This window comes from Mobula birostris, chromosome 23 (assembly GCF_030028105.1).
Source record: "Mobula birostris isolate sMobBir1 chromosome 23, sMobBir1.hap1, whole genome shotgun sequence".
In the NCBI taxonomy this organism is placed as follows: domain Eukaryota; kingdom Metazoa; phylum Chordata; class Chondrichthyes; order Myliobatiformes; family Myliobatidae; genus Mobula; species Mobula birostris.
Genome location: NC_092392.1, coordinates 9,513,474 through 9,540,999, shown reverse-complemented (window position 1 = coordinate 9,540,999; position 27,526 = coordinate 9,513,474). Strand labels below are relative to the sequence as shown.

The 27,526-nt window shown below is 41.0% G+C and overlaps 1 protein-coding gene across 15 annotated transcripts in view; it reads left to right on the top strand.

Moving 5' to 3' along the window:
* Positions 1-27,526, top strand: part of shank3a (SH3 and multiple ankyrin repeat domains 3a) — a 1,072,328-nt gene that overhangs the window by 719,293 nt on the left and 325,509 nt on the right. For all 15 annotated transcript variants that reach the window (XM_072241114.1, XM_072241121.1, XM_072241124.1 and 12 more), the window contains one exon: positions 13,410-13,523. In XM_072241114.1, the coding sequence (XP_072097215.1) occupies positions 13,410-13,523 (114 nt within the window). The remainder of the gene's footprint in view (positions 1-13,409; positions 13,524-27,526) is intronic.

Sequence of the window (27,526 nt, the reverse complement as noted above, 5' to 3'; positions counted from 1 at the left end):
GGAGGAAGGCAGCATAAGGAAATTATAGACCAGTTAGCCTGACCTCAGTGGTTGGGAAGGTGTTAGACTCAATTGTTAAGGATGAAGTGATGGAGTACTTGGTGACACAGGACAAGATAGGACAAAGTCAGCATGGTTTCCTTCAGGGAAAATCCTGCTTGACGAACCAGTTGGAATTCTTTGAGGAGATTACAAGTAGGATAGATAAAGGGGATGCAGTGGATGTTGTATATTTGGACTTTCAGAAGGCCTTTGACAAGGTGCCACACATGAGGCTGCTTACCAAGTTAAAAGCCCATGGAATTACAGGAAATTTACTGACATGGTTAGAGCATTGGCTGATTGGTAGAAGGCAGCAAGTGGGAATAAAAGGATCATTTTCTGGTTGGCTGCCAGTGACTAGTGGTGTTCCACAGGGCTTGCTGTTGGGACCACTTCTTTTTATGCTGTATATCAATGATTTAGACGATGGAATAGATGGCTTTGTTGCCAAGTTTGCAGATGAGGGCGTAGGTCAGGAGAATGGGCAAGAAAATGGCAAATGAAATACAATGTTGGAAAATACATGGTCATGCACTTTGGTAGTAGAAATAAATGTGCGGACTATTTTCTGAACGGGGAGAAAATCCAGGAATCTGAAATGCAGAGGGACTTAGCAGTCCTTGTGCAGAACACCCTGATAGCTTTGTGGATGATACAATGTGGTAATGTTGAGGAAGCAAGAAGTCTACAGAAGGACTTGGACAAATTAGGAAAATGGGCAAAGAAATGGCAGATGGAATACAATATAGGGAAGTGTTATAGTCATGTACTTTGGTAGAAGGAATAAAGGTGTAGACTATTTTCTAAATAGGGAGAAAATTCTGAAATCAAAGGTGCAAAGGGACTTGGGAGTCCTCGTGTAGAATACCCTGAAGGCTAACTTGCAGGTTGAGTTGGTGGTGAGGAAGGCAAATGCCATGTTAGCATTCATTTCAAGAGGTCTAGAATACAAGAGATGCTGAGGCTTTATAAGGCACTGGTGAGGCCTCACCTTGAGTATTGTGAACAGTTTGGGGCCCACATCTTAGAAAAGATGTGCTAGCATTGGAAAGGGTCCAGAGGAGGTTCACAAGGATGATTCCAAGAATGAAAGGAATATCTTATGAGGAACGTTTGATGGCTCTGGATCTGTAATTGCTGGGGTTCCAAAGGATGAGGTGGGATCTCATTGAAACCTTTTGAATGTTGAAAGGCCTGGACAGAGTAGATGTGGAAAGGAAGTTTCCCATGGTGGGGGAGTCTAGGACAAGAGGGCACAGCCTTAGGATAGAGGGGGGCCCTTTAAAAATAGAGATGTGGAGAAATATCTTTAGCTAAAGAATGGTGAATTTGTGGAATTTCTTGCTACATGCAGCTGTGGAGGCCAGGTCGTTGGGTATATTGAAGGCAGAGATTGATAGGTTCTTGATTGGACTTGGTATCAAAGGTTATGGCGAGAAGGCCAGGAACTGGGGTTGAGCGCCCCCTCTCCGCCCGCCCCCCCCCCATAAGATCATAAGACAATGGTCTTACGTTCATTGTATATTCTTGGTGGCCAGTTTATTAGGTACACATGTCCGTTAATGCAAATTTCTAGTTAGCTCATCTTGCGGCAGCAACTCAATGCATAAAAGCGTGCAGGCATGGTTAAGGGTTCAGTTGTTGTTCAGACTGGGTAGGACATCAGAATGGGGAGGAAGTGGAATCTGTGACTTTGACCGTGGATATCAGACAGGGTGGTTTGAGTATCTGAGAAAGTGCTGACCTCCTGGGATTTTCCCACACAACAGTTTCTTGAGTTTGCAGAGAAAAGGTGCGAAAAACAAAAAAAAAAAAACACACACATCCAGGGAGCTGCAGTTCTGTGGGCAAAAATGTCGGTGAATAATGGCCGGGCTGGTTCAAGCTGAAAGGAAGGTGACAGTGGCTCCAATTGCCATGTTACAACAGTGGTGTGCCAAAGAGCATCACTGAACACACAACGTGTCGAGCCTTGAAGTGGATGAGCCCCTGCAGCGGAGGCCCGTGAACACACACTCAGTGGCCACTTTATTGGGAAAAGGGGGCACCTCATAAAGCAGCCACTGAGTGGGTATCCTAATTTTATTTATCCTCCCAAAATGTATCACCACATTTTTACAGAATTAGATTTTATCTGCGATGGATCTGTCCATCTTACTAATTTACAAATATCATTTTGTAGCTTAAAACGAACTTCCTTACAGCAAGATATGCAACGCCAGCTTTGTGCAAATAATTATTTTAATACACGTTTGTAAGCTATTTTCCAGTTATAGCTGGTCAATTAACTTATGCTGACAGCAATTAGTCTTATTTTGGCATCATCTGAACTGATATTTCATTATGTTTAATAATATTCAGTTAACTCAATTGTAGACAACTGGAATTACATTGTTTTTAATTTTAAGTATAAATGATATCCCTATTATTCAAATAAATTGGAAATATTAAGGAACAAGTTGTGATTGAAACCATGTTAATGTAAATGCTTTTTGATTATTGAAGTCTCTCCTGGGTCTTTTTGGTGCAGTTGATAAGTGCAAGTTACTTGCTAATTATTTTTCTGGGGTGCAGGAGAGGTGCTAGTGTGTGGTGAGAATAATCTTTAAAATAAGAGGAAGAAATATCAGGATCTTTAAAACTGTATTTCAAAAATTGGTGCAACACACAAAATGCTGGAGGAACTCAGCAGGCCAAGTAGCATCTATGATAAAAAGTACAGCTGAACCTCCAGCAGGTTCCAGAATTTTGTGTGTGTGCTTGGATTTACAACACCTGCAGATTTTCTCTTGTTTGTGATTCAAAAATTGGTCTTCAAATCATATTTACTACAGGCCCATTTGAGAGCACAAAGAAAAATCTTTGCTCGTAAGGTAAAACTGACTTGGAAGTGTATGTTTAGGAAGTTGATTTGTTTTTGGTAAATAAATTTTAATGTGAAGTAATTGAGGTTTGGAAACTCAGAAACCAGATCTGGGCATATTATCCCCTTTGTTGAAGATTTCAGATTCAGAATTAAATACCAAAAGATAAACTGAGGCTCTGATTACATTAAAAGTTTTTTTTTGTTAATTCCTCTCGGAGGTTGATCCAGAGCTTACTAAGCAACTGATTGGCAATTGTTGTCTTAAATCTTTGGGGTTCTTTTCGTATTGTCATCACTTTCTAGATAATATTTGGATCCCACACACAGCAATAGAGTATTTGTTCAAATAAGCTTTTTGATGGTATTTGTTTAGAGAGAAACATTGATAAGAACACTGAAGAAATGCAAACTCGTTTTCAAAAGATAACGCGCAATCTTTTACAAGCATCTCCGTTTACCTTAACTAAAGATGTCACCTCTTTTGAGGCTCTGTATTACCTGTACTAATCTCTGCCTCTGAGAGAACAATCCAGGATTCTCCCATTTTCTAACAAAGGGACAAGGCAGACTGCTACAGCCCAGTTAGCCTAACATCAGTGGTAAATTACTGGAGGGATTCTGACAGACAGAATCTTGTCTGCATGCAGAAAAGGAAGGACTGATTAGGGATGGGCAGAATTGGTTTGTGTATAGGAAATCGTGTCTCATAAGTTTAATTAAGGTTTTTGAAGAGGTTGATGAGGGGACTCACTTTCAAGGACCATTCATCTCATGATCTCAATATTTGTTGCTTGTTTTTGGAACACTGGTTATTTGTCCATCTTGTTTGCATTTTCTTTCTCTGATCTTATGGTGTTTCTTTGTATTTACTGTGAATGTCCACAAGAAAATGAATGTTATGGTTGTATACGATGACATATACACACTTTAATAATAATAAATAACTGGACCTTGGAGAGTTGTTGAGCAGAGAGACCCAACGGTACAAGTACATACTTCCTTCAGAGTGGTAACACATACAGTATACACAATGTAATGAAGGTGGCTGGCATACTTTCCTTCATAGAGCAGGCCATTGAGGACAAGATTCAGAATGTCATGTAACAGCTATATAGGACGCTGATGAAACCCAGCTTAGAATATTTTGTATAGTTCTGGTCGCAGTTCTATAGGAAGGATATGATTAAGCAAGAGAAGGTGCAGTGGAGATTCACAAGGATGTTGCCAGGAGTAGAGGGCTTGGGTTATGAGGAGAGACTGGATAGACTGTTTTCCCTGGAGTGCTACAGGGTATCTTTGTAGGGGTTTATAAAATCATGAAATGTTGGATGGTCATAGTCTTTTTTCTGGGCTAAGGGAGTTTAAAGTTGGAGGGCATAAGTTTAACATGACAGCAGAAATTTTTAAAAAGGGCCTGAAGAGCTTGTTTCTGTGCCAAATAACTAGACAACTCTCTGACTGAAAAGCATAAGTTTGTTCTGCAGGTACTCTTCTACTAAAATCCACTTCACCTTCTTCAAGCTACCAGAAGGAGGTATTGGGAATTGATCATGATAACACGGTTAAGGTTTAACCAGTGACCTAGGGGCTTAGTATAGCGTTATGTTAACAAGAGATCATACAGCTACATGACTTACTCCTATTAAATTGTTTCAGTTTATTTTACCTTGTTGTTGCTTCTAAGGCCTGCACTCTATCCCTTGGAGCGGTGGTATATATTTTCTAGAAAGCTTCTGGTTCCCTGAGTCGCCAGTGTAGCACAATTGGCATTTATCATGACAGTAACAAGTACTACCAGGGATTGGAGAAAACTTTACATCAGGATCAGAACTTCATATCCTTTTCTTGTTTATTGTTGCGTACTTTGCCTGATTTTGTTACATTAGTATGTTGAGCTATTATTGATTTACGCCACTGAGATGCTTAATGAAAATTGGAAAGGATCGTACAGGAAATGCTGGGAATATCTCTTTTAATTTAGTTGATAATTATTGCAAATACAATGCTGCGTTCAGCAGAATTAATGTTGCTTTACAATTTAAACAGTTTGAATACAATGGAGACCATTTTGCCTATGAATTTTGTGTAAGAAGTGGGTGTAGGCAAAGGTCTTGCAGACTTTCAAGACTTTCCAACCATTAAATAGGTCATTATTATGGTCAGAAATGGGATGATAATCAAAGGATTTGCTGGAAGCTACCAAGTATTATTCCAGATTGCTGGAATGCAAGGCAAAGAGAGATTGCTGAATGAATTTAATGATTTTCTTTCAGTTAAAATGATAAATTTTTCAACATCCCAATTTCTTTTATTTTACATTCTGGAGAAATGGTATTCCCTGTTTAGAATCAAATTGCTCAGGCAGTGAGCAGATGTCCCACTCTGCTCATTTACCAGAAGGGACTGAGTGTTTCTGGTGGAAAGGTGAGACACTTCTGTGAGTACTCTTTCTATGGCTGAGAAGTTCCCACAGCAATGTAGGTGAAAAATTCTAACGATAAAGCCAAGCAACATCAAAGAAAAGGTGACATATTTACAAGTGTATCACTTGTAGAGAAACTCCAAGTTAGCAGTGTTCCAAAGGACCTGCTGACTTTGAATCACCGTCTATGAGCGAGTGTCAGAGGAACCTCTGCCTAAGGCTACCGTGCATCTTGGTGATCAAATGTGCTGCAGCCATGGGGGCACTTGTGGTGATGGGAGTTGATATGATAAAGGGCATGATGAGTGTCTATTGACTACTTTATCCTGAGTTTCTTCAATATCACTGAAGCAAGTGCTCCATGGTATTCCTGACATTTAGTTTACATGGTCAGAAACTATTGAGTGATTACTTGGCAGATGACTGCCTGACAAAGGATAGCAGACTGTAAATGCTGACTATAATCCCATAAGGGGTAGAAACAGAATTGGGTCATTTAGCCATCAGGTCTGCTACACAATGCAATCATGGCTGATTTTTTTCAATCTCATTCTCCTGAGTTTTCCCCTAACATTTAACCCCTTTATCAATTGGGGACCTATGAATCTCTACCTTAAGTATATCCAATGACTTGGCCTTCCCAACCCTCTGTGGCAACAAATTCTACAGATTAATAGAACATAAAATAGTACAGCACAGTACAGGCCCTTCAGCCCACAATGTTGTGCCGACCCTTAAACCCTGCCTCCCATATAACCACCCCCATCTTAAATTCCTCCATATACCTGTCTAGTAGTCTCTTAAATTTCACTAGTATATCTGCCTCCACCACTGACTCAGGCAGTGCATTCCACACACCAACCACTCTCTGAGTAAAAAACCTTCCTGTAATATCCCCCTTGAACTTCCCACCCCTTACCTTAAAGCCATGTCCTCTTGTACTGAGCAGTGGTGCCCTGGGGATGAAGAAATTCTTCCTCATCCTAATTTCTATTGTGAGACTGCCCACCTGGATATAAGATACTACTACTAATGGAAACATTATTACAAGCATCCACCTTATCCAGGCCTGTCAGTAGATATCAGTGAGATACCTCCACTTTCTCCCCCTCTCCTCTGAACCCCATCATGTACAGTCCCAGTGATAACAAACACTGCTCATATCTTACGTTTTTAATTCCTGGGGCCATTCTTGTGAATGTCCTCTGGACTGTCTCTACAGCCATCCTTCCTGAGAGGTGGAGCCCAAATTTGCTCGCAGTATTCCAAATGTGTACTGACCACCCACTTATAAAGCCTCAGCAATGCTTCCTTGCTTTGATAGTCCTCTCAAAATGAATGATAATGCATTTGTCCAGCAGCTCAACCTGCACTCCTGCACTAGGGCACCCAAGGTCCTTTGTACTTCTGACATCTGAATTTTCTCTCCATTTAAAAAAAAACTACACCTACATTTTTATTTTTCCCACCAAAGTGCATAACCACACATTTGCCGATGCTGTATTCTTTCTGCTGCCTCTTTACTCATTCTCCTAATCTGTCCAAGTCCTTCTGCATCTCCCTGCTTCTGCAATACCACCCTGTTCCTCCACCTGTCTCAGTACTGTCTCTAAACTTGGCCACAAAGTCATCATTCCCTTCAGCCAGATCATTAGTATTGTGAAAAGTTCTTGTCTCCACACTGAACAATGCAGAACTTCACTAGTCACTGGCAGTCATCCCTTTATCCCCATCCTGACCTCTGCCAGTCAGACAATCTTCTACCCATGCTAGTAACTTTTCTGTAACACAACGGGCTCCTATCTTGTTAAACAGCCTTATGTGCAGCACTTTGTCAAAGGCCTTCTAAAAGTCCAAGTGAACAACATCTACGGACCCTCCTTTGTCTATCCCACCTGTTACATCCTAAAAATATTCCAACAGATTTGTCAGGCAGCATCGTCCCTTATGGAAACCATGCTGACTTTGGCCTATTTTTATCATGTGCCTCCACGTACCCCCAAAACCTCATTCTTCGTGATAGACTCCAGCATCTTTCCAACCACTGAGGTCAGGCTAGCTGACTTACAGTTTCCTTTCTTCTGCCTCCCTCCCTTAAAGAGTGGAGAGACATTTGCAATTTTCCAGTCCTCAGGAACCATTTCAGAATCTAGTGATTCTTGAAAGATCATTACTAACGCCGCCACAATCTCTTCAGCTACCTCTTTCAGAACCCTGGGGTGTAGTCCATCTGGTCCAGATGACTTATTTACTTCCAGACTTTTCAGCTTCCCAAGCACCTTCTCCTTAGTAATCGCAATGGCCAACACTCTCGCATTTTGGCATTCTGCTATTGTCTTCCACGGTGAAGACAGTACCTCACTACCTCGCCAATATCAGTTTCCAGTGGCCTCTTTTCTATTGTCTAGCAGATTCATGTGCAGCACCTTGTTAAAGGCCATCTGAAAATGCAAGTAACCAACATCCACTGACTCTCTTCAAAACATTTCAATAGATTTGTCAGGAAACTATATTTTACCTTGGTTCTACTTTACCATGTAGTTTGAGTTAACCCAAAATTTCACCTTATGTATTGAACTCTAAAATCATACCAACCATTGAGGACAGGCTTACAAGTTGATAGTTCCCTGTCTTTTGCCTTCCTTCTTTCTTCAGTAGCTTTGTCACATTTGTGATATTTCTCTTTGCTGACTGTTTCTTCATGTACAAATACTGCCTGACCTGGCAGAGTTTTTCCGGCATGATCTGTTTTTCACCCAGTCTCTAACTTCCTCTTGCTATCATAGTCATACAACATGAAAAGAGGCCCTATAGCCCCACTGGTACGTGCTGAGCAAGGTGCCCAATTAAGCTACACTCATCTGCTGTTTTTGGTCCATATCCTCTCAAGGTTTTCTCTCCAAGTGTCTTCGGGAGAGAGAGGAAGCAGCCCAGTCCATCACGGGTAAAGCCCTCCCTACCATCGGGCACGTCTACATAGAGCATTGTTGCAGGAAAGCAGCATCCATCATCAAGGACTCCCACCATCCCGGCCATGCTCTCTTTTCACTGCTGCCATCAGAAAGGAGGTACAAGAGCTTCAGGGCCCACACCAGCAGGTTCAGGAACAGTTAACACTCCTCAGCCATGAGGCTATTGAACCAGAGGGGATAACTTCACTCCCCCATCACTGAACTGATCCCACAACCTACGGACTCACTTTCAAGGACTCCATCTCATGTTTTTTGTTATTTATTGCTCATTTGTTTTTATTTTTTCTCAGCTCCAGCTGGTGAAACCTGAGGTACGGGCATAGCCAAGCACACCCATTTCTCAATTGCTAGGAACTTTCAGATTACTCTAGTGGTGTTTAGCATTGTGGCTTTCTGACGATTCACATAAATATTGCTGTGTAAGCCTAAAGCCTAATAGTTTAATGCTATTGTGTAGTGACTTTGGGATGATGCCAGTTGATGCCAGTTGTAGATATAATAACTGGGGCATTGTATATCCTGTTCATATTCCATAGCCTTTCAAATTTCTCCTTTAATTCAACATTTCTCTGGTGTTTATCACCTATTGATTTCTGTATGTTGTGTGTGTTTGGAATGGCTATATCTATTGAGTAAGTTCTTCTTGCATGTTCATCCTGTATTATATCCAGACAGTTATTATGGATTGTCCTATCTGAAATAATGGATCAGTTGTAATATAATTTGTAGGACTCTAATTCAAAAAGTGAACTGGGCTTGTGTTTATAGTAAGGTATGGTGTCTTTTATGAGTTTGTATTTTAAAGCAAGATCTTGGTGAATGATATTTCACACTTGGTTATGCCTGAGTAAGTAATCAGATTGAGTTAAACTGTAACATGATGGGTTGTTTCTGCTTTATCCTGGCATTTTCCGCATTTATTGTCTTAAGTTTGTTGGTCTTTTATGATATATTTTTGATAATTTTTTGTGTTAACCTCCTGGTTATGTACTCCCACAAGGATTTTTATTTTATTTCTTTATATTTATTCTGAATACCTGTAAGAAACGAATCTCAGGTTTGGATACGGTGACATATAGGCACTTTGATAATAAATTTACCTTGAACTTTTAAATATTGTTAATGCACCTTCCTCCTGCAGCTTATTCCATATATAGGCCACCCTTTGGGTGAAAATCTTGTACTTCAGGTCCCTATTAAACCTTTTCCCTCTCATCCTATATTTCCACTAGTTCTTGATACCTCAACCCTGGGAAAGAGATGGTGTGTATCGCACTATATGCCCCTCAGGATATTATACACATTTGTAATGTCAAGGCAAATTTTCTTACACTACAGTGAATAAAGTTCCAACTTGCATAAACCCTCTCCATAATTCAGTCTCTCGAGTCTCAGCAGCATCCTTGTAAACTTACTCTGCACTTATCCAGCTTAATGGTATCTTTCCCAAAGCAGGACAACCAAAACTGAATGCAATATTCCAAATATGGCCTCACCATTGTCCTGTATAGCTGCAGCATAACATCTCAAATTCTCTATCCACTGCTCTGACTAATGAAGGTCAGTATGCCAAAGGCCTCCTTCTCCATCCTGATGCCACTTCCAAGGAAACATATACTTGTACTCCTCAATCCCTCCATTCTCTAACACTTCCCAGTGCCCTACTGTTCACTATGAAAGTCCAACCCACATTTGTCTTCCCAAAATACATCACCTTCCATTTATTCTGATTAAACTCCATTTGCCATTCCTGGGCTCACTTACTCAGGCAGTCAAGTTCTTTTTGTAATTCTTAATAAACATCTTCACTGTTTGCAGCGCCACCTATTTTAGTGTCAGCTCCAAACTTACTAAACAAGCCTTGCCTATTCTTGCCCAAATCATTAATGTAGATGACAAACAGCAATGACTCTGGAGAGGACCATTAATCCCATGCCTCCAATTCAAAAAAGAACATCTCATCATTAACCTCTGCTTCTTACCTCAAGTCAATTGAGTATCCAATTAATTAACTCTCCCTGGGCCCACAGTACTGTAGCTCAAAGTTTCACAAGTTTCAAAGTTCAACTTTATTATCGAAGTATGTATACCATATACAACCCTGAGATTCTCCTCTTGCAGGGACCCATAAACGATAGAAAAACACAGTTGAATCGATGAAAAATCATCCACAACAAAGACCTCCAAATATCCAATGTGCCAAAGAGGACAACTCATGGAAATGGTTAAAAAAAAAGTAAACAAATAACATATAGAACATGAACTGCAGAATCTCTGAAAGAGAATACACAGCTGTAGAGTCAGATCAGCGCAGAGGCAAGTGAAGCCGGTGCAGGATCCCAGTGACTGCAGGCTAACAACTGCTCCCAAACCAGGCAGCGTACGACCCAGGACTCCTGCACCTCTTGCCCGATGGTAGTAGCAAGAAGAAAGGGAGATGGGTCAAACGCAGGCAAATGGCAATGAACACGTTTGTTTTCCTCTCTCAGGTCTCACCGATTTTAATTTGGCTTGATGTTTTAATTGCCATGGAGTAATGGAGTTGAGCATTGATTCATTTTCTATGAGGCAGCACCCATCTCCAGTGTTGCCGAACCTGCATTTTCAAGTTTGCTAAATCCTTCAAGGGATCATAAAATTGCTAGTTCACTTAGTGGTTTCCGAACTTTTTTGGGTTACCTCCCCTTTGGCTCCCAGACCACATCCCCAGTGAACCCTTCTCCCCTTCCAGCTATTACATAAAAACTATAAAGGGTTTTGATTTACAATGCAGTTAATCAAAATTCAAAGCAGTAACAAATAATTGCAAAAATTATTCAAATCTATTTAAAGCTACAATTAACAAGTGCACCTTCTGTATTCAAAGAAAAAAAAGCAACAAAAAGCAGGAAGCTACATGCCTTTTAGTTTATCATCTGCCAAAGGGAAAATATTAATGGTTGTTATTGTAGATGGTATAGCAGGATATTTAGAAAAATTCAAAGTTACTGGGCAAAGTCAGCATGCTTTTGTGTAAGAGAAATTATGCTCAACCAATTTATTGGAGTTCATTGAAGAAATAATATGTTCTGTGGTAAAGAAGGAAATGTAATTTATAGAAGACATTTGATAAGATACCACGTCAAAGGTTATTGCTAAAAACACGCTCATTCTTTAGGAGGATATTGGCTCGGATCAAAGATTGGTTAGCTGACACGAAATAACAATTAAGAATAGATGGGTCGACAGTGGGTTGGTAAGATGTAATTTATGTTGTACCAAAGGAATCTCTACTGAGACCTCAATTATTCCCAATTTGAATAATTGATTTGAGATTAAGAACTGGTTGTTAAATTTGGTAATGATATGTAGATATCAAGGAAAGGAAGTTGTGAAGGAAGTTAAAGGAGACATAAAATAAAGGTAGTTACGCGAATAGGTGAATGGAAAGTAAAAAATGTGAAATTGTCCCCTTTGACAAGAGAAATGAAAGAGGCATATTATCTAAATGAAAGAAATTGCATATTTTTGAAATACAGAGGATCTGGGTGTCCACTATTCATAAAAGGCTAGTATAGTTGACAAGTAACTCTTTATCCAGCATCATCTTCATGTGCCATATTGTATTATGTGGACGATCATGGTCTTTCATCTGATTAATGCCTGAGGGGAAGACCCTCTTCATGCTGTGGTTCTTATTCTTTACTCATGACCATGACCATGATTGCTTTTGGCAAATTTTCCTACAGAAGTGGTTTGCCATTGCTTTTTCTAGGCAGTGTCTTTACAAGACAGGTGACTCTACCTATTATCAATACTCTACAGAGATTGTCTGCCTAGCATCAGTGTTTGCATAACCAGGACTCGTGATATGCACGAGCTGCTCATACGACCATCCACCGCCTGCTCACATGGCTTCACATGGCCATGATTGGGTCTAAGCAGGTGCTACACTTTGCCATTAATTTCAGTAGAATAGAGTACAAAATTATAGAGGTAAAGCTTTATTGATAGAGGGTATTAGTTAGACCATATTTATATTGAGGTGTACAGTACAGTACTGGTATTTTTAATATAAGAAAAGATACTAATACATTGAAGATATCTCTGAGAATGAGTACTTTAAGCAGAGGTGGTAAAAGTTTGAAAGGTTACTTTGCTAGACTGGAACATGTACTACAGGCTGCCCTCAGGTCAGCCACAATCTAATAACTGTCACAGTTGGCATGGCATACAGAGCCAAGTGCCCCAGTCCTGCTAATCTGAATGTTTGTACAACTACGGACATTTTGATGGAAAGGAGGCCTTTGATGAAGAATCTGAAGATGAGAGGGTTCAAGACACTGCTCTGATGTACATCATATCTGCAGTTCCAGCCACCATGATCACCTTCAGTTTGACTTCAGTTTCACGAGGATCCCATTTGATCAGATCGTGCCTTGATATGAAAGACAGTCTTATTTACCTTGCCTCTGGCATTTGCTAAGGCTAAGCCTATAATGAGGCCTGTTGCTGTATGCTCCTAAAAGAACTGAAACTGAGCATTAGTAGTGCCACTTGATATCATTATTGGTAACACCTTCCAACACTTTTGTTGATAATTAATTGCCTGAAGAAATGGTATTTAGCTGGGTGGACTTGTTCTGCTTTTTGTGATAGGTCTACCTGGGTAATCTTCCAATTTGTCAGGTAGATAACAATGTTGAAGTTGCACTGGTATAGCTGTACAAGAGATTTGGCTAGTTTTGGAGAACAGGAGACGGCTCTACAACACCACTGAATAGATATTGTTGTCAGGAGGCAAGAATATACTCAGCTTAAGGCCCACTTTCTATTTCTGACCGTTTTTTGTGATGAACCACAGATCCAACATATACAGCTCAGAAAATCAAATACTGATTTTTAATGGTAATTACTTTTTAATGTTCTCAATGCCATGGTGAATGGCAAAATTTATTAAAGTATTGTCTGTATGTGTGTGTCAGTGATGAAGTGCAGTTCAATATTTGCAAACCTTGCTGTCTGGAACTCAGGCAGATTATTGCATAAAAACTTTATGACCCCCTCCCCCCTTTAGACTTTATCTGGTTCAAAGTATACCTAATCGTACATTCCACCTCTTTTGCAGTGCTGAGCATCGGCGAGGGAGGCTTCTGGGAAGGGACAGTGAAGGGTCGGACTGGCTGGTTTGCGGCAGACTGTGTGGAAGAGGTACAAATGAGACAATACAACACACGACAAGGTAAGCATGGCTGCTTCAATTCAGGACAGTTGATATGATGAAAAAGGTCTTTGCTTTGCCATCAGGAAACTAATTAGTTTATTTTGGCATATTTCCACCCCCCAGCAAGGATTTTCTCTGCTGTCAGGAGCTGTGATTGATAAACTTGCAGGTCTGGCACTGTGTAGAGTGCTTTTAGACCACAAGACTGTCTATTTGCTGGTTTAGTCACCATATATTTTTATACTAACCTAATAAGGGACCATTCTATAGAGGTAGAAGACCCCTTGTTATTAAGTGAGCGTTGTGCATGACAGAAGAAAAATAAGGACAGCATAGCAGCCAATTATTTGAACAATTCAAAAATCCCCCTGGGCATCATCCTGAAAATTGCTTGTCTTCATCATATTCCAAGCCTGAGTTGGCTTGGTTTAATGTTTGCGGGTGATAATACTTAAGTGACTGTGCTCATTGCAGTCCTCTTTGTGATCAGTTCTCTCTGTAATCCATCTCCCTTTTCTTTTGGTTGCTCCAACCCACCCGCCCCCTCCCCCCCCACTTTACTTCTCTAGCTATCAATATATCACGTATATCTTTAGTGATCTTGTTACCTTTGTGAGCACCCTACCCACTACCACTTTTCTCCAAATTTGTTCATTAGGTGAAAGACACTGTTGTGGAATAGCCATTGTGAGAGAGTTGTAAACTTCTGCTTCCAACTGTTAGATAAGTGTAATGTCTCATTCCCAAATACGCCACTTATTAGAAATCTAATTCTTTCCCCCTTTTGTACAATACTAGGTTACAAACACAATAACTAAAATTTGTTATGGAGTAAAATGTAAAACAGAAGATAGTGATTTAGAAATTTAACACAATGAAATTTTTGTTCCTATCTCAAATAAAATGACTTCAGTTCTGTCCACTATGGTGGCATAGTGGTTAGCATGATGCTGCTAGAGCACAGGGATTCTGGGATAGGAGTTCAATCCCGACATCCTCTGTAAGGAGTCTCTGTGTGTCCTCCCAATGGAATGCATGGACTTTCTCCAGGTGCTCCGATTTCCTCTGGTTGCCGTCTCCTGCAGTCTACAATCAGTTCCTTGGACTTATTGACATTGGGTAAGAGGTTGTTGTTATTACACCACTCAGCCAAGTTTTCAATCTCCCTCCTGAGTGCTGGTTCATCACCCACTTTGATTCAGCCCACAACAGTGGTGTCATCGGCAAACTTGTATATGGTGTTGGAGCTGTAATTAGCCACACAGTCATGGGTGTAAACGAGTAGAGCGGGGGGCTAAGTACACATCCCTGCAGTGCTCCTGTGTGGGTGGAGATTGTCGAGGAGATGTTTTCGCCAGTCTGAACTGACTGGGGTCTACAAGTAAGGAAATCCAGGATCCAATTGCTCAAGGGGGTATTGAGACCCAGGTCTTGGAGTTTACTGATTAGTTTTGAGGGGATGATGGTATTAAATGGTGAGCTATGATTGATAAAGAGCATCCTGATGTATGCATCTTTGCTGTCCAGATGTTCCAGGTTTGTGTGAAATGAGATTGCATCTGCTGTGGACCTGTTGCTTCGGTGGTGAATTAGAGCGGATCTAAGTCACCGTTCAGGCAGATGCTTCAACACCAGCATCTCAAAACACTTCATCACTGTGGATGTAAGTGCCACCGGGTGATGGTCATTCAGACAGGAACCGTCCTGTTCTTGGGCATCGGTGTGATTGAAGCCTGGTTGAAGCAGGTGGGTACCACACACTGCTGGAGTGAGAGATTGAAGATAACCGTGAACACACCAACCGGCTGGTCAGCACAGGTCTTCAGTATTCAGCCAGGTACTCTGTCTGGACCGGATGCTTTCCTTGGATTCCCTCTTTTGAAAGCAGCCCACACGTCATCTTCAGATACTGAGACCAGGAGACATGGGGGTGCACGATGGTTTCTTCCTGTTCTGGTTGTCAAAGCAAGCATAGAAGGCATTGGTTGCATCCTGTAATGAAGCTCTGCTGTCTCCTATGTCACAAGATTTAGCTTTGCAGGAGTTTATGATACTGAAACCCTGCCACAGCTTTTGAGCATCCCTAAGATGATTTCAGCATAATCTGGAATCTCCATTTCACCCGAGAGATCATACCTGCACTTCTCGTAGCATTCTTGATCTCTAGACTTGAATACCTCTGATCTGCCTCTCAGCAGGTTCCGGATTTCATTGTTCACCTTGGGCTTCTGACTGGGGAAAACCCTGAACAATTTCATGGGGAGGCACTCACCCACAGGTGCTCTAATAAAGTCTGTAACGACCCTGCTGCAGTCATTCAGGTCCTCCGATGAGTTCTTGAACATGACTCAAGGCAACCCTGTAACCGTTTCTTAGTCTCCCATGACCACCTCTTGGTTATTCCACATTGTATCTGTAAGTAAATAAAATAAAAATTGAAGTATCCCTTTGAACATCACCCAACTGGACATTCCTCTAAGATGAACTCAGACTGCAGATGAACTATTCAAACAACTTGTGTTACATTTACTAAGTATTCACATGCATGAAAAATCCAGAAATCTTCCCCACCTTGAAAGAAAAAAAAAGAGGGAAAGATAGATTCACATACAGCTGATGTATTTTATGAAACAAATAAATTAAAAGTCTGAAACATTTGTTCAGACCAAACCATGCAGTATGAACAGTGGGGGTGGGGAAATCAAGAGAGAGTCAACAAGCTCTTTCTGACCCCTAACACTGTGAAAGAAAACCACAAACAAATGGAATTTAAGTTTGAAATGTCTGTTGCATGTTAGTGTCACCTGTGACCACTGGCTATTACCAATATAGGACTGTTCTTGTGGTAGTAGCTTATATAAATGTTTTGGGATTGCTTTGGATCATGGGTGGAGTTTCAGCGTATTGTATAGCTTGACCATACATGGAAGATTGATTAATTCTGGAATGCACTTAGAAGAATAAACCTAGTGATGCCAGTGTACCATTATCACTGGGTCATGGATTAAATTCACACAAATGCTGATGGCTTGTTCTCCTTGCTGAAGATTGAATTAGTAAAATGCTTGCAATGTTGTCTTTTAACCTCATTAGAACCTAGGTGGAAATCTCATTCTTTTCTCCTTGGTTCTCAAGTATGCAAGATTAAATGATTATAAGCCACTGTTAACCAATGGAAAACAAAATGAATTGAATTGAATTGACTTTATTTCTTACATCCTTCAAATACATGAGGAATAAAAATCTTTACACTACTTTTCCATCTAAATGCGCAATGTGCTATCATAGCAATCATAGTAATTTATAATTTATAAAAAAATACCTCAAATAATGAAGGTAGGACAATAAAAACATCGTCTCTCTGCCCTTCCAAGTGTCTTTTAAAAACATCACATAATAGATCTAAGTGATAAAAGGGTATTGAGATGATAACTTCATTGATCTGGGATAGAGAAAAAATAACAAGGATTGGATGATCCTAGAGATAAGTGGTTCCTAGCAGCTTAGTGCTAGAACTGTGGCTTTCTTTGCAACATAATGGCTGGAGAAAGTAGCTGTTGCATACTCTATAAAAACTGCTGAAATTGCAAAATGCAGGGCAAATGCAATTTAATGCAAATAAATTTTCAGTAATGCACTCAAGGAGAAGCTACATGGAGAAGCTTTGCATAACCTATGCTCAGTGGCCTCTTTATTAGGTACACCTGAATGCCTCCTTTTTAATGCAAATATCTAATCAGCCGATTGTGTGGCTGATTAATGCATAAAAGCATGCAGACATGGTCAAGAGGTTCAGCTGTTCTTCAGACCAAATATCAGAACGGGGAAGAAATGTGATTTTTGCCCATGGAATGACTGTTGGTGTCTTACAGGGTATTTATAGGTATCTCAGAAACTGCTGATCTCCTGGGATTTTCATGCAGAACACAACTGTCTCTAGATTTTACAGAAAATGGTGCCATGAACAAAAAACATCCAGTGGACAAAACTGCTTTGTTAATGAGAGAGGTCGGAGGAAAATAGCCATATTGGTTCAGACTGACAGGAAGGTGACTAACCATGTGTTACATCAGTGGTGTGCAGAAGAGCATCTCTGAATGCACAACACTTTGAACCTTTAAGTGGATGGGTACAGCACACAAAATGCTGGAGGAACTCAGCAGGTCAGACAGCATCTATGGGAAAAGAGTAAACAGTCTTTTTACTGAGAAGGAAGAAAAAGAAAATGGTAAAGTTGTTTGCACCGTTAGTGATAAACAGAGAATAAGAGGTGAAAAATCTCTTAAATGCATTTATTTTAATGCTAGGAGCATTATAAGAAAGGTGGATGAGCTTAGAGCATGGATTGATACCTGGAAGTATGATGTGGTAGCTATTAGTGAAACATGGTTGCAGGAGGGGTATGATTGGCAACTAAATATTCCTGGATTTCGTTGCTTCAGGTGTGATAGAATCAGAGGGACAAGACGGGGAGGTGTTGCATTGCTTGTCAGAGAAAATATTACTGCGGTGCTCTGGCAGGATAGATTAGGGGGCTCGTCTAGGGAGGCTATTTTGGTGGAATTGAGGAATGGGAAAGGTATAGTAACACTTATAGGGGTGTATTATAAACCACCTAATGGGGAGCGAGAAGTGGAGGAGCAAATTTGTAAGGAGATAGCAGATATCTATAGTAAGCATAAGGTTGTGATTGTGGGAGCTTTTAATTTTCCACACATAGACTGGGAAGCCCATACTGTAAAAGGGCTGGATGGTTTGGAGTTTGTAAAATGTGTGCAGGATAGTTTTTTTGCAGCAATACATAGAGGTACCAACTAGAGAAGGGGCAGTGTTGGATCTCCTGTTAGGGAATGAGAATGGGCTTGAGAGAGATAATACATCAGCTGTAATGAAATGACAGAGCAAACTCAGTTGGTCAAGTGGCTTAATTCTGCTCCTATGTCTTATGGTGGTTTTATGAACAATCCCTAGATTAACTAGAAGCCATTGTTCTAGTTAAAGTTGTTAGGTTAACAACTTAGTTGTTAGGTTAAAGTTTTGCCTGTCAGTTTTTCCTAGGCCATATTCACTGTCATCCCATTGAAACGGGTCCTCCCTTAATTAATTATTCTTATTTTTGATTGTTTCCCTTCTTTTCTACAGCGAACAGAAATCTTAAACTATGTCATGGTCACTATTTTTTAAATGTTCTTAGCTCTGAATTGTGCTTACTTTGTTGAAAATGTGGCTGTCTCTCTGCAACTCCTCCTTTCTCCCCCTCAAGTCCACCGATTGCCCCATCCTCAGGTTTTCTCCAACTGAGTCTCACCTCTCAGGATCACTCACTTGCTCCTTTATTTCTTCCTCCTTCTCCGTGGCTCTCTTTCTGCCTCCACCCGCTCCTTCGATTTCTATTCTCCTCCATCATCTGTTCCTGCTATGTCAGCCGCACTTAGTCTCAACAGGACTCTTCTCCTCCTTCTGTGTCAATGATATTCTCCCTCCTCCCCTCAGTCCAGATTCTTCAACATGGAAAAGACCACCCATATTTTCTACCTCCTCCTCTGCCTCCTCAAATACTCCTCACTTCCCTTCCCATCATCTTTATTAGATTTCTGTCTCTCCCACTGTTGATGCCTATTTATTTTGCCCTTCAAAAATTATGTTGTTGGGATACACCTATGTAATCTTTATTCTCTTCCCCCCCTCCCAAATACACACAACATTCTTCCACCCACTCCCACCCCACTGTTCACTTATTCTATTTCTAATCGTCAGCTCTACAGAAGTAAAGTATCCTGGCTTATTAAGAGATACGTCACACCCTGAGAAGGATTTTGGAATAAATAACAATAATAATTGATAAAGTAACAAATTATTCCTTCAGCAAATGCATACATCCTGATGGTGATTCACCCTTTATCCATGGTCAGTTATTACTTAGGAGTGCTGCAGAGATTCCCTGAAAAGCATATAAATAGAACTTATTAGTAATAGTCCTGCAGGGGTGGATAACATAATGTGCTGTTGAGTCAAGACTGGGATTGCAGTACAAAGACACAGAATGAAAGAAAAGTATTTGGCATTAGCATGAAATGTTAACAAAGCTTAATGCAAATAAAATAGGCCATTCAAAAACAAAAAAAAGGGTATGAATGAAAGGGGAACAATAGAGCTAAAACATTGTGGTGGAATCAGTGTCTTGGTACAATAAAGGTGAGATAGTGAGAGCTGAACATCTACACTTTCCTGTTATTGTAAAGTGGAGGAATGGCAGGAGTTGAGAACACAGGATACCAAGGGAAATTGAGGCCTGGGCAGGAAAAAGGAGGCACGCGTCTAGGCAGCTGGGATCAAGTGCACTCCTAGAGTATAGGGGATGTAGGAGTGTACTCATTGAATATCTTTATTGAGGGGTCAACAGTGGAAAGGGTGAACAACTTCAAGTTTCTGGGCTTCAACATGTCTGTCTATCCTGGGCACTGCACAAGATCAATGCAGTCATGAAGGTGGCACACCAGTGCCTATATTTCATTGAGAATTTGAGGAGGTTTGGTCTGTCACCAAAGACTAGCAAATTTCTGTAGGTGTAGGGTGAGGAGCATTCTGACTAGTAGCATTAGTGCCTGGTATGGAGGCTCCAACGCGTAGGATTAAAGAGGCTTCTAAGGCTTCTAGACCCAGTTAGCTCCATCATGGATATCTCAAAACATGTGCTCCACGACTGCTGGACTAAGTGTGTAAGTGTAGGAAAAATAACTGTGCTAGGTTTTCTAAAACTGACTCCTTCTGCCTTAGGCCACAAACTTATTAATCACCCCTCGTATATATTCCTGAGCAGACAACAAAAGGAATTGTGGAAGCCCTAGTTGATGTATTTGCATCCTCATTAGCTACATGTCAGGTGCCAGTCGGCTGTGGAGTAGTGAATGTTGTGCCTTTATTAAGGGAAAAGCAGGAAAGAGAAACATAGAACTATAAACCAGCAAGTCTAACATTTGTATTGGGCAAGTTACTGGAGAGGATTCTGAGGGATAAGATCCAAGTACATTTGGAAAGACTTGATTTAGAGTAGTCAGCACGTCTTTGTGTGCGGGAAATTATGTCTTACCTATTTCAAACTCAATTGAGTTTTTTGATGTGACCAAGAAAGTCAATGAGAACTGGTTGGTAGATATAGTTTCTATGGGGTTTATTCAGCAACACATACAAACTGCTAGAGAAACTCAGTAGGTCAGACTACATTAACAGAGGGAAATGAACAGTCAACATTTTGGGCTAAGATCCTTCAGGACTGGAAACGAAGAGGACAGAAGCCAGAAATAAAAAGCTGGGGAAGGCACACAAGCTAACAGGTGAGAGGAGGAAGTTAGGTGGGTAGGAGAGTGGGGATGAAAGGAAATCATGTAAGAAGCTAGGAGGTAATAGGTGGAAGAGGCGAAGGGCTGAAGAAGAAATTTGATAAGACCAAGGAATAATTTGAAGGAAGCAGAGAAACAGAGGAAGGTGATTGGCAGATCATGAGGGCAAGGGAGGGGAAGAGAAATGATGAAGGGGCCATAAGAATAAGGGAAAACAAAGGAGTGCGGGAGGGAAAATGTAGGGGAGTGGTTTGGCAGTGGATTAAAGGGAAGGTAGGTAACTATCCTCTTTTGTCAGATTCCTTCTTCAGTCCTTTGTCTCTTTTCCACCCATTACTTCATAGCTTCTCACATCATTTTATTTCATCCCACTCTCTCCTGGACCATCTTATTACCAGCCAACAGCTGCTCCTTCCCTTCTGGCTTCTACCCTCCTCCTTTCTAGTTCTGATGAAGTGTCTCGGCCCAAAATGCCAACTTTTCACTTCCCTCCATAAATTCTGCCTGGCCTGCTGGGTTCCTGCAGCTTTTCGTATGTGTTGCTGAAGATTTCCAGCATCTGCAGAATCTCTTCAGTCTCAGGTTCTACATGGTAGGCTGCTCTAGAAGGTTAGACTTCATCGATTCCAGGGAGAGCTGGCTAAATGGACACACAGTTGGTTTGATGGTAGATTTTATTTGGGTTTTTAGCGCTGGAAATAGTTACATTCGGACACGTCTCACTAGCGGGGCAGCAGTATGGTCGCATTGTTTATTCCAGGGACCAGCTGATTGCGCTTATGCCGGCCGGTTTAGCGAACAGAGCGGCGGACACCCCGGCTGAAATCTGGAGGAAAACACACAGAGGATGCAGAGGGGGATCAAAAAGGTGAGGAAAGAGGACCGGGTCGAAACAACAGAGACTTATGGAGAAGAGGAGTTCTCCACTTGGACTGCACGTGGACAGACCCGACCAAAACTTTTCCATGGAGGGCTTCCAGACCATTCGGGCTGACCAGAAGTGCACTGAGAGCAGTAAGCGTAAAGGAGTTGGGGGCTGCTGTTCTGGTTAACAACGGATGGTGCAATCCTGGTCATATTACGATCGAGGAACGTGTTTGTAGCCCGGATATTGAACTTTTTGCTGTTGGACTCCAGCCATATTCCACTGAGATACAACACTGGGCGTCATGGGAGGTTGTTCCTGCCTGTGGCCATTGAACTTTGCAGCTCCTCCCATGGAGGGTCAGACACCCTGAGCCAATAGGCTGGTCCTGGACTTATGTCCATCTGGCATAGTTTGCATTTTGTTGTTTGATTGTTTGTGGTTTTTGTATTTTATATTTATGCTCCATTCTTGGTGCAGCTGTAACGAAACTCAATTTCTCTCTGGATCAGTAAACTATGTCTATGTCTATGCCTATAAGAGGGCTAACACCTCAGGTCAAGACCCAGCTGTACATCTACACCCAAAGGTGATGGTGGAAGGTTGTTTCTCAGTCTGACGAGTGATGTGCCTCTTTGGTCGTTGCTGGGCATTTGTTGGTTGTCTTCAGTATCAATGATTTGGCCAAGAATGGTTGGTAATTTTGCAGATGACACTAAAACTGGTGGACAGTGGACAATAAAAAAATTATCAAAAATTATAGGGGGATCATGAGCTGCTAAGTAAGTGGGTCGAGGATTGGCAAAGTGCGAGATATGGTCATTTGGGAAGACAAATCAGGATAACACTTTTCTGACTGGTGAACTGTAAAGCCATAGGGAATTCCTTGGAGTTCAAGTATATGGTTCCCTAAAAATGGAGCCACAGTAGACAGGATGGTGAAGAAGGCTGTGCATTCATCAGTCAGGGAATTGACTATAAAACACGGAGAGTAAAGATGTGGTTTTATAGAATGATGGTGAAAGCACACTTGGAGTATTGCATTTAATTTGCAACGCCCTTCCATAGGAAAGATGTTGCTAGGACTTGAGCATCTGCTAGTTAGTTGGACAGGCTAGGACTTTATTTTTCAGAATGTAGGAAGCTGCGCTAATCTTCTAAAAGGTATATATCATCATGTGGGTCAAAAATAGGGGAATACACTCAATCTTTATTCCAGCATTAGGGAAATCAAGAACTAGAGGTCATAGGTTTAAGATGAGAGAAAAAAGATTTAATAGGAATTCGGAGGCATCTTTTTGTTTGCACAGAGGGTGGTATACATGTGGAATGAGCTGCTCAAAGAAGCGGCTGAGTCAGGTACAATAACAACTTTTAAAAGACAGTTGGACAAGTACGTAGACTGAAAAGGTTTAGAAGGTTCTAGGCTGAATATTGTCAAATGGGACCAGCTTGAATGGGATATCTTGGATGATCTGGGCCAACTGGACTGAAGTGTCCATTTCCATTCGGCAAACTTTATGAACTCCATGAAAAAGAAAAACTTGGTGCCACATGTGTACACAAGTATAAAGGAAATAAGGAATTAGTGCAAAGGGATCAAAGAGCCATGTAATAAAAACTTTAAAAAAAGTAGCTTGGTAAAATTTGACTTCCTTGTACAGTCTTAAAAACTAAGGTCAATTTTTAAAAATTATTCATAGAACCATAGAACATGACAGCACAGAAACAGGCCTTTTGGCCCTTCTTGGCTGTGCCAAACCATTTTTCTGCCAAGTCCCACTGACCTGCACCTGGACCATATCCCTCCATATACCTCTCATCCATGTACCTGTCCAAGTTTTTCTTAAATGTTTAAAGTGAGCCCGCATTTACCATTTCATCTGGCAGCTCATTCCACACTCCCACCACTCTCTGTGTGAAGCCCCCCCCCCAATGTTCCATTTAAACTTTTCCCCCCTCACCATTAACCCATGTCTTCTGGTTTTTTTCTCCCCTTGCCTCAGTGGAAAAAGCCTGCTTGCATTCATTCTATCTATACCCATCATAATTTTATATACCTCTATCAAATCTCCCCTCATTCTTCTACGCTCCAGGAAATAAAGTCCTAACCTATTCAACCTTTCTCTGTAACTCACTTTCTCAAGTCCCGGCAACATCCTTGTAAACCTTCTCTACACTCTTTCAACCTTATTAATATCCTTCCTATAATTTGGTAACCAAAACTGCACACAATACTCTAAACTCGCCTCACCAAAGCCTTATACAACCTCACCATAACATTCCAACTCTTATACTCAATACTTTGATTTATAAAGGCCAATGTACCAAAAGCTCTCTTTATGACCCCATCTACCTGTGGCACCACTTTTAGGGAATTTTGTATCTGTAGTCCCAGATCCCTCTGTTCTACTGCACTTCTCAGTGCCCTACCATTTACCTTGTATGTTCTACCTTAGTTTGTCCTTCCAAAGTGCAATACCTCACCCTTGTCTGTATTAAACTGCATCTGCCATTTTTCAGACCATTTCTGCAGCTGGTCCAAGTCCCTCTGCAAGTTTTGAAAATCTTCCTCACTGTCCACTACACCTCCAATCTTTGTATCATCAGAAAATTTGCTGATCCAACTTACCACGTTATCATCCAGATCATTGATATAGATGACAAATAACAATGGACCCAGCACTGAACCTGTGGCACACCACTAGTCACAGGCCTCCACTCAGAGAAGCAATCCTCCATTACCACTCTGTGGCTTCTTCCATTGAGCCAACGTCTAATCCAATTTACTGCCTCTCCATGTATACCTAGCGACTAAATCTTCCTAAATAGCCTCCCGTGTGGGACCTTGTCAAAGGTCTTACTGAAGTCCATGTAGACAACATCCACTGCCTTCTCTTCATCCACTTTCCTGGTAACCTCCTCGAAAAACTCTAATAGATTTGTTAAACATGACCTACCACGCACAAAGCCACATTGACTCTCCCTAATAAGTCCCTGTCTATCCAAATACTTGTAGGTCCTATTTCTTCGTATTCCTTCCAATAATTTACCTACTACCGACATCAAACTTACCAGCCTATAATTTCCCAGATTACTTTTAGAGCCTTTTTTAAACAACGGAACAACATGTGCTATCCTCCAATCCTCTGGCACCTCACCCATAGATACTGACATTTTAAATATATCTGCCAGGGCCCCGTCAATTTCAACACTAGTCTCCTTCAAGATCCGAGGGAATACCGTGTCAGGTCCTGGGAATTTATCTACTCTGATTTGCCTCAAGATAGCAAGCACCTCCTCCTCCTCAATCTGTATAGGTTCCATGACCTCACTACTTGTTTCCCTTAATTCCATAGACTCCATGCCAGTTTCCTTAGTAAATACAGACGCAAAAAAACCCATTTAAGATCTCCCCATTTCTTTTGGTTCCATACATAGCCGATCACTCTGATCTTCAAGAGGACCAATTTTATCCCGTACTATCCTTTTGCTCTTAATATACCTGTAGAAGCTCTATGGATTATCCTTCACCTTGACTGCCAAAGGAACCTCATGTCTCCTTCTAGCCCTCCTGATTTCTTTCTTAAGTATTTTTTTGCACTTTTTATACTCCTCAAGCACCTTATTTGCTCCCTGTTTCCTATACATGTTATACATCTCTCTCTTCTTTATCAGAGTTCCAATATCCCTTGAGAACCAAGGTTCCTTATTCTTATTCACTTTGCCTTTAATCCTGACAGGAACATACAAACTCTGCACTCATCTTTTAGGGTTTGGTGTAGTTGACAAGATCAGGACTTAGTGCTGATCCCTATTACCCTAAGCAATTTTTTTTGAAGTAGTGCAGTCCCTCTGGAGTGGTACTGCCAGAACGCTTTGAGGTGGAATGCTGTCAGGATTTAGACTGTGCCAATGATGGACTAGTAATTGAACATAAGAAAACAGAAGCAGAAGTAGAGACCACTCAGCCTTCAAACCTATCCCACTATTCAATATGATCATGGCTGATTTACCCTAGGACTCAATTCCTTCTGTATGGCAGATCCTCAATCCTGTCAATCGCCATCTTTCAAAAGTGTTTTTACCCATTTTAAGCACTTCCCAAGAGCTTGCTGCCACAACTGTCTCAGCAGAAAATTCCAGAGATTCACCATCCTCAACGAGAAGAAATTTCTATGTATTTTGGTTTTAAGTGTCTGGCCCCTTACCTTGAAACTCTGCCTCTCAAGCAAGATATCCCATTAATGAAAAAAATCTTGATACCTACCTTGCCATGGTTCTTAGCATCCTGTATGTTTCAAGAAGATCACCCTTCAGCTTTCAAAGCTAAACATGACAATGAGGGAAGATAAGAGAAAATATAAAAATGTGTAGAGAGATACGGATTGTAGTGAAATTACACAAGGAGGTACTGGTCAGTTGTCCTTATATTTAACAATTAAAATGGCAATTTATAAATTTCAATCTGTTTACCCCAGAACATCTGAAAATTAAGCCAGGAATCCAGCTGTGAAGCAAGTGCTTTTACACCATATGAGGCATTTCCTGGTACACAGATGTTTCAATTACAAGATTAAGCCGTTGGTCAGGGTCAACCATGGATGTTGCGTCTGAGCTGTCTACGTGATACACAAACCAGGGCAGTATGATATGGAGAGCAAGCCGTTGCCCAGGCAGGAGACTCCCCATCTCCATGCAGCTGAAGAATCCAAGGAACAGTAGAGACTGATACAATTTACAATACAATTACAATTACAAGAAATCACTTTTATATCATTTTAAACCTGTGTCTTCCTTACTTCTGAAACAATCCACCTTGCTGTTATATTGAGAGAGGTGTAACTATCTTGGTTTGATAATTGATTGATATCGCTTTAGGAGTGTTCCTCATTGAAGTACAAGTCTTGCAAGGATGCTGAGTGGTTCATGCCCAAGGTTCTAATGGGGTTATGTAAAGGAAGTTTTGCTCTGAATTTAATATAGTGCACCTGCCTTTAATGTTTAATGGGCAGTATTTATTGTGTGCCAGGCAGCATCTACAGGAAAGAGTACAGTCGACGGTTTGGGTCGAGACACTTCATCAGGACTTGATTATAGGTCTTGGCCCAAAACGTTGACTGTACTGTTTTCCATAGATGCTGCCTGGCCTGCTAAGTTCTTCCAGCATTTTGTGTGTGTGTTGCTTGGATTTCCAGCATCTGTAGATTTTCTCTTGTTTTTAATATTTATTGTGAATGCAGTTTGTTTCCTATTTGATCTTGGCACAAGGAGATTTAACTAAAAGTATTCCATACTCCTGTGTTCGGTATGGTCAACATAGATCTTAAGCACTACCAAGTCTTAAAAAGATGGAAATGAAGTAGAGTTGTCAAAGATCATAACTACATCAATACAAAATTTAGGCCCAACTGCATGTATGCAAAAAGTTGAAAGGGGTGTTCGAGTTCAAGCTTGCATGAATACCCATGAGTACAGCCAAATGAAACAGCATTCCTTCAGGGCAAGGTGCAGAACACAGTGCCAACGATCATATGCAGCACCAGGTATATACAACTCATGTGAGATAGCAGTAAACATGCAGTCACACACAAAGTGAAATATAGTCCAAGTACTTGAGTCCATGGATGTTGAGGGCAAGAATAAGTCTGCAGAAGTCTGAAGACAAACACAGTCCATAGAGTCTTCCATCGAGCAAGCACTGGAGAGCAGCACTGACACCAGCACGAACACCGCGCCATACTGCCTCTGGCATCATCTCTCCTGGTGTCTGCAACAGGTGCCATCATGGCATGAGTTCCTAGTCTGCATTACAA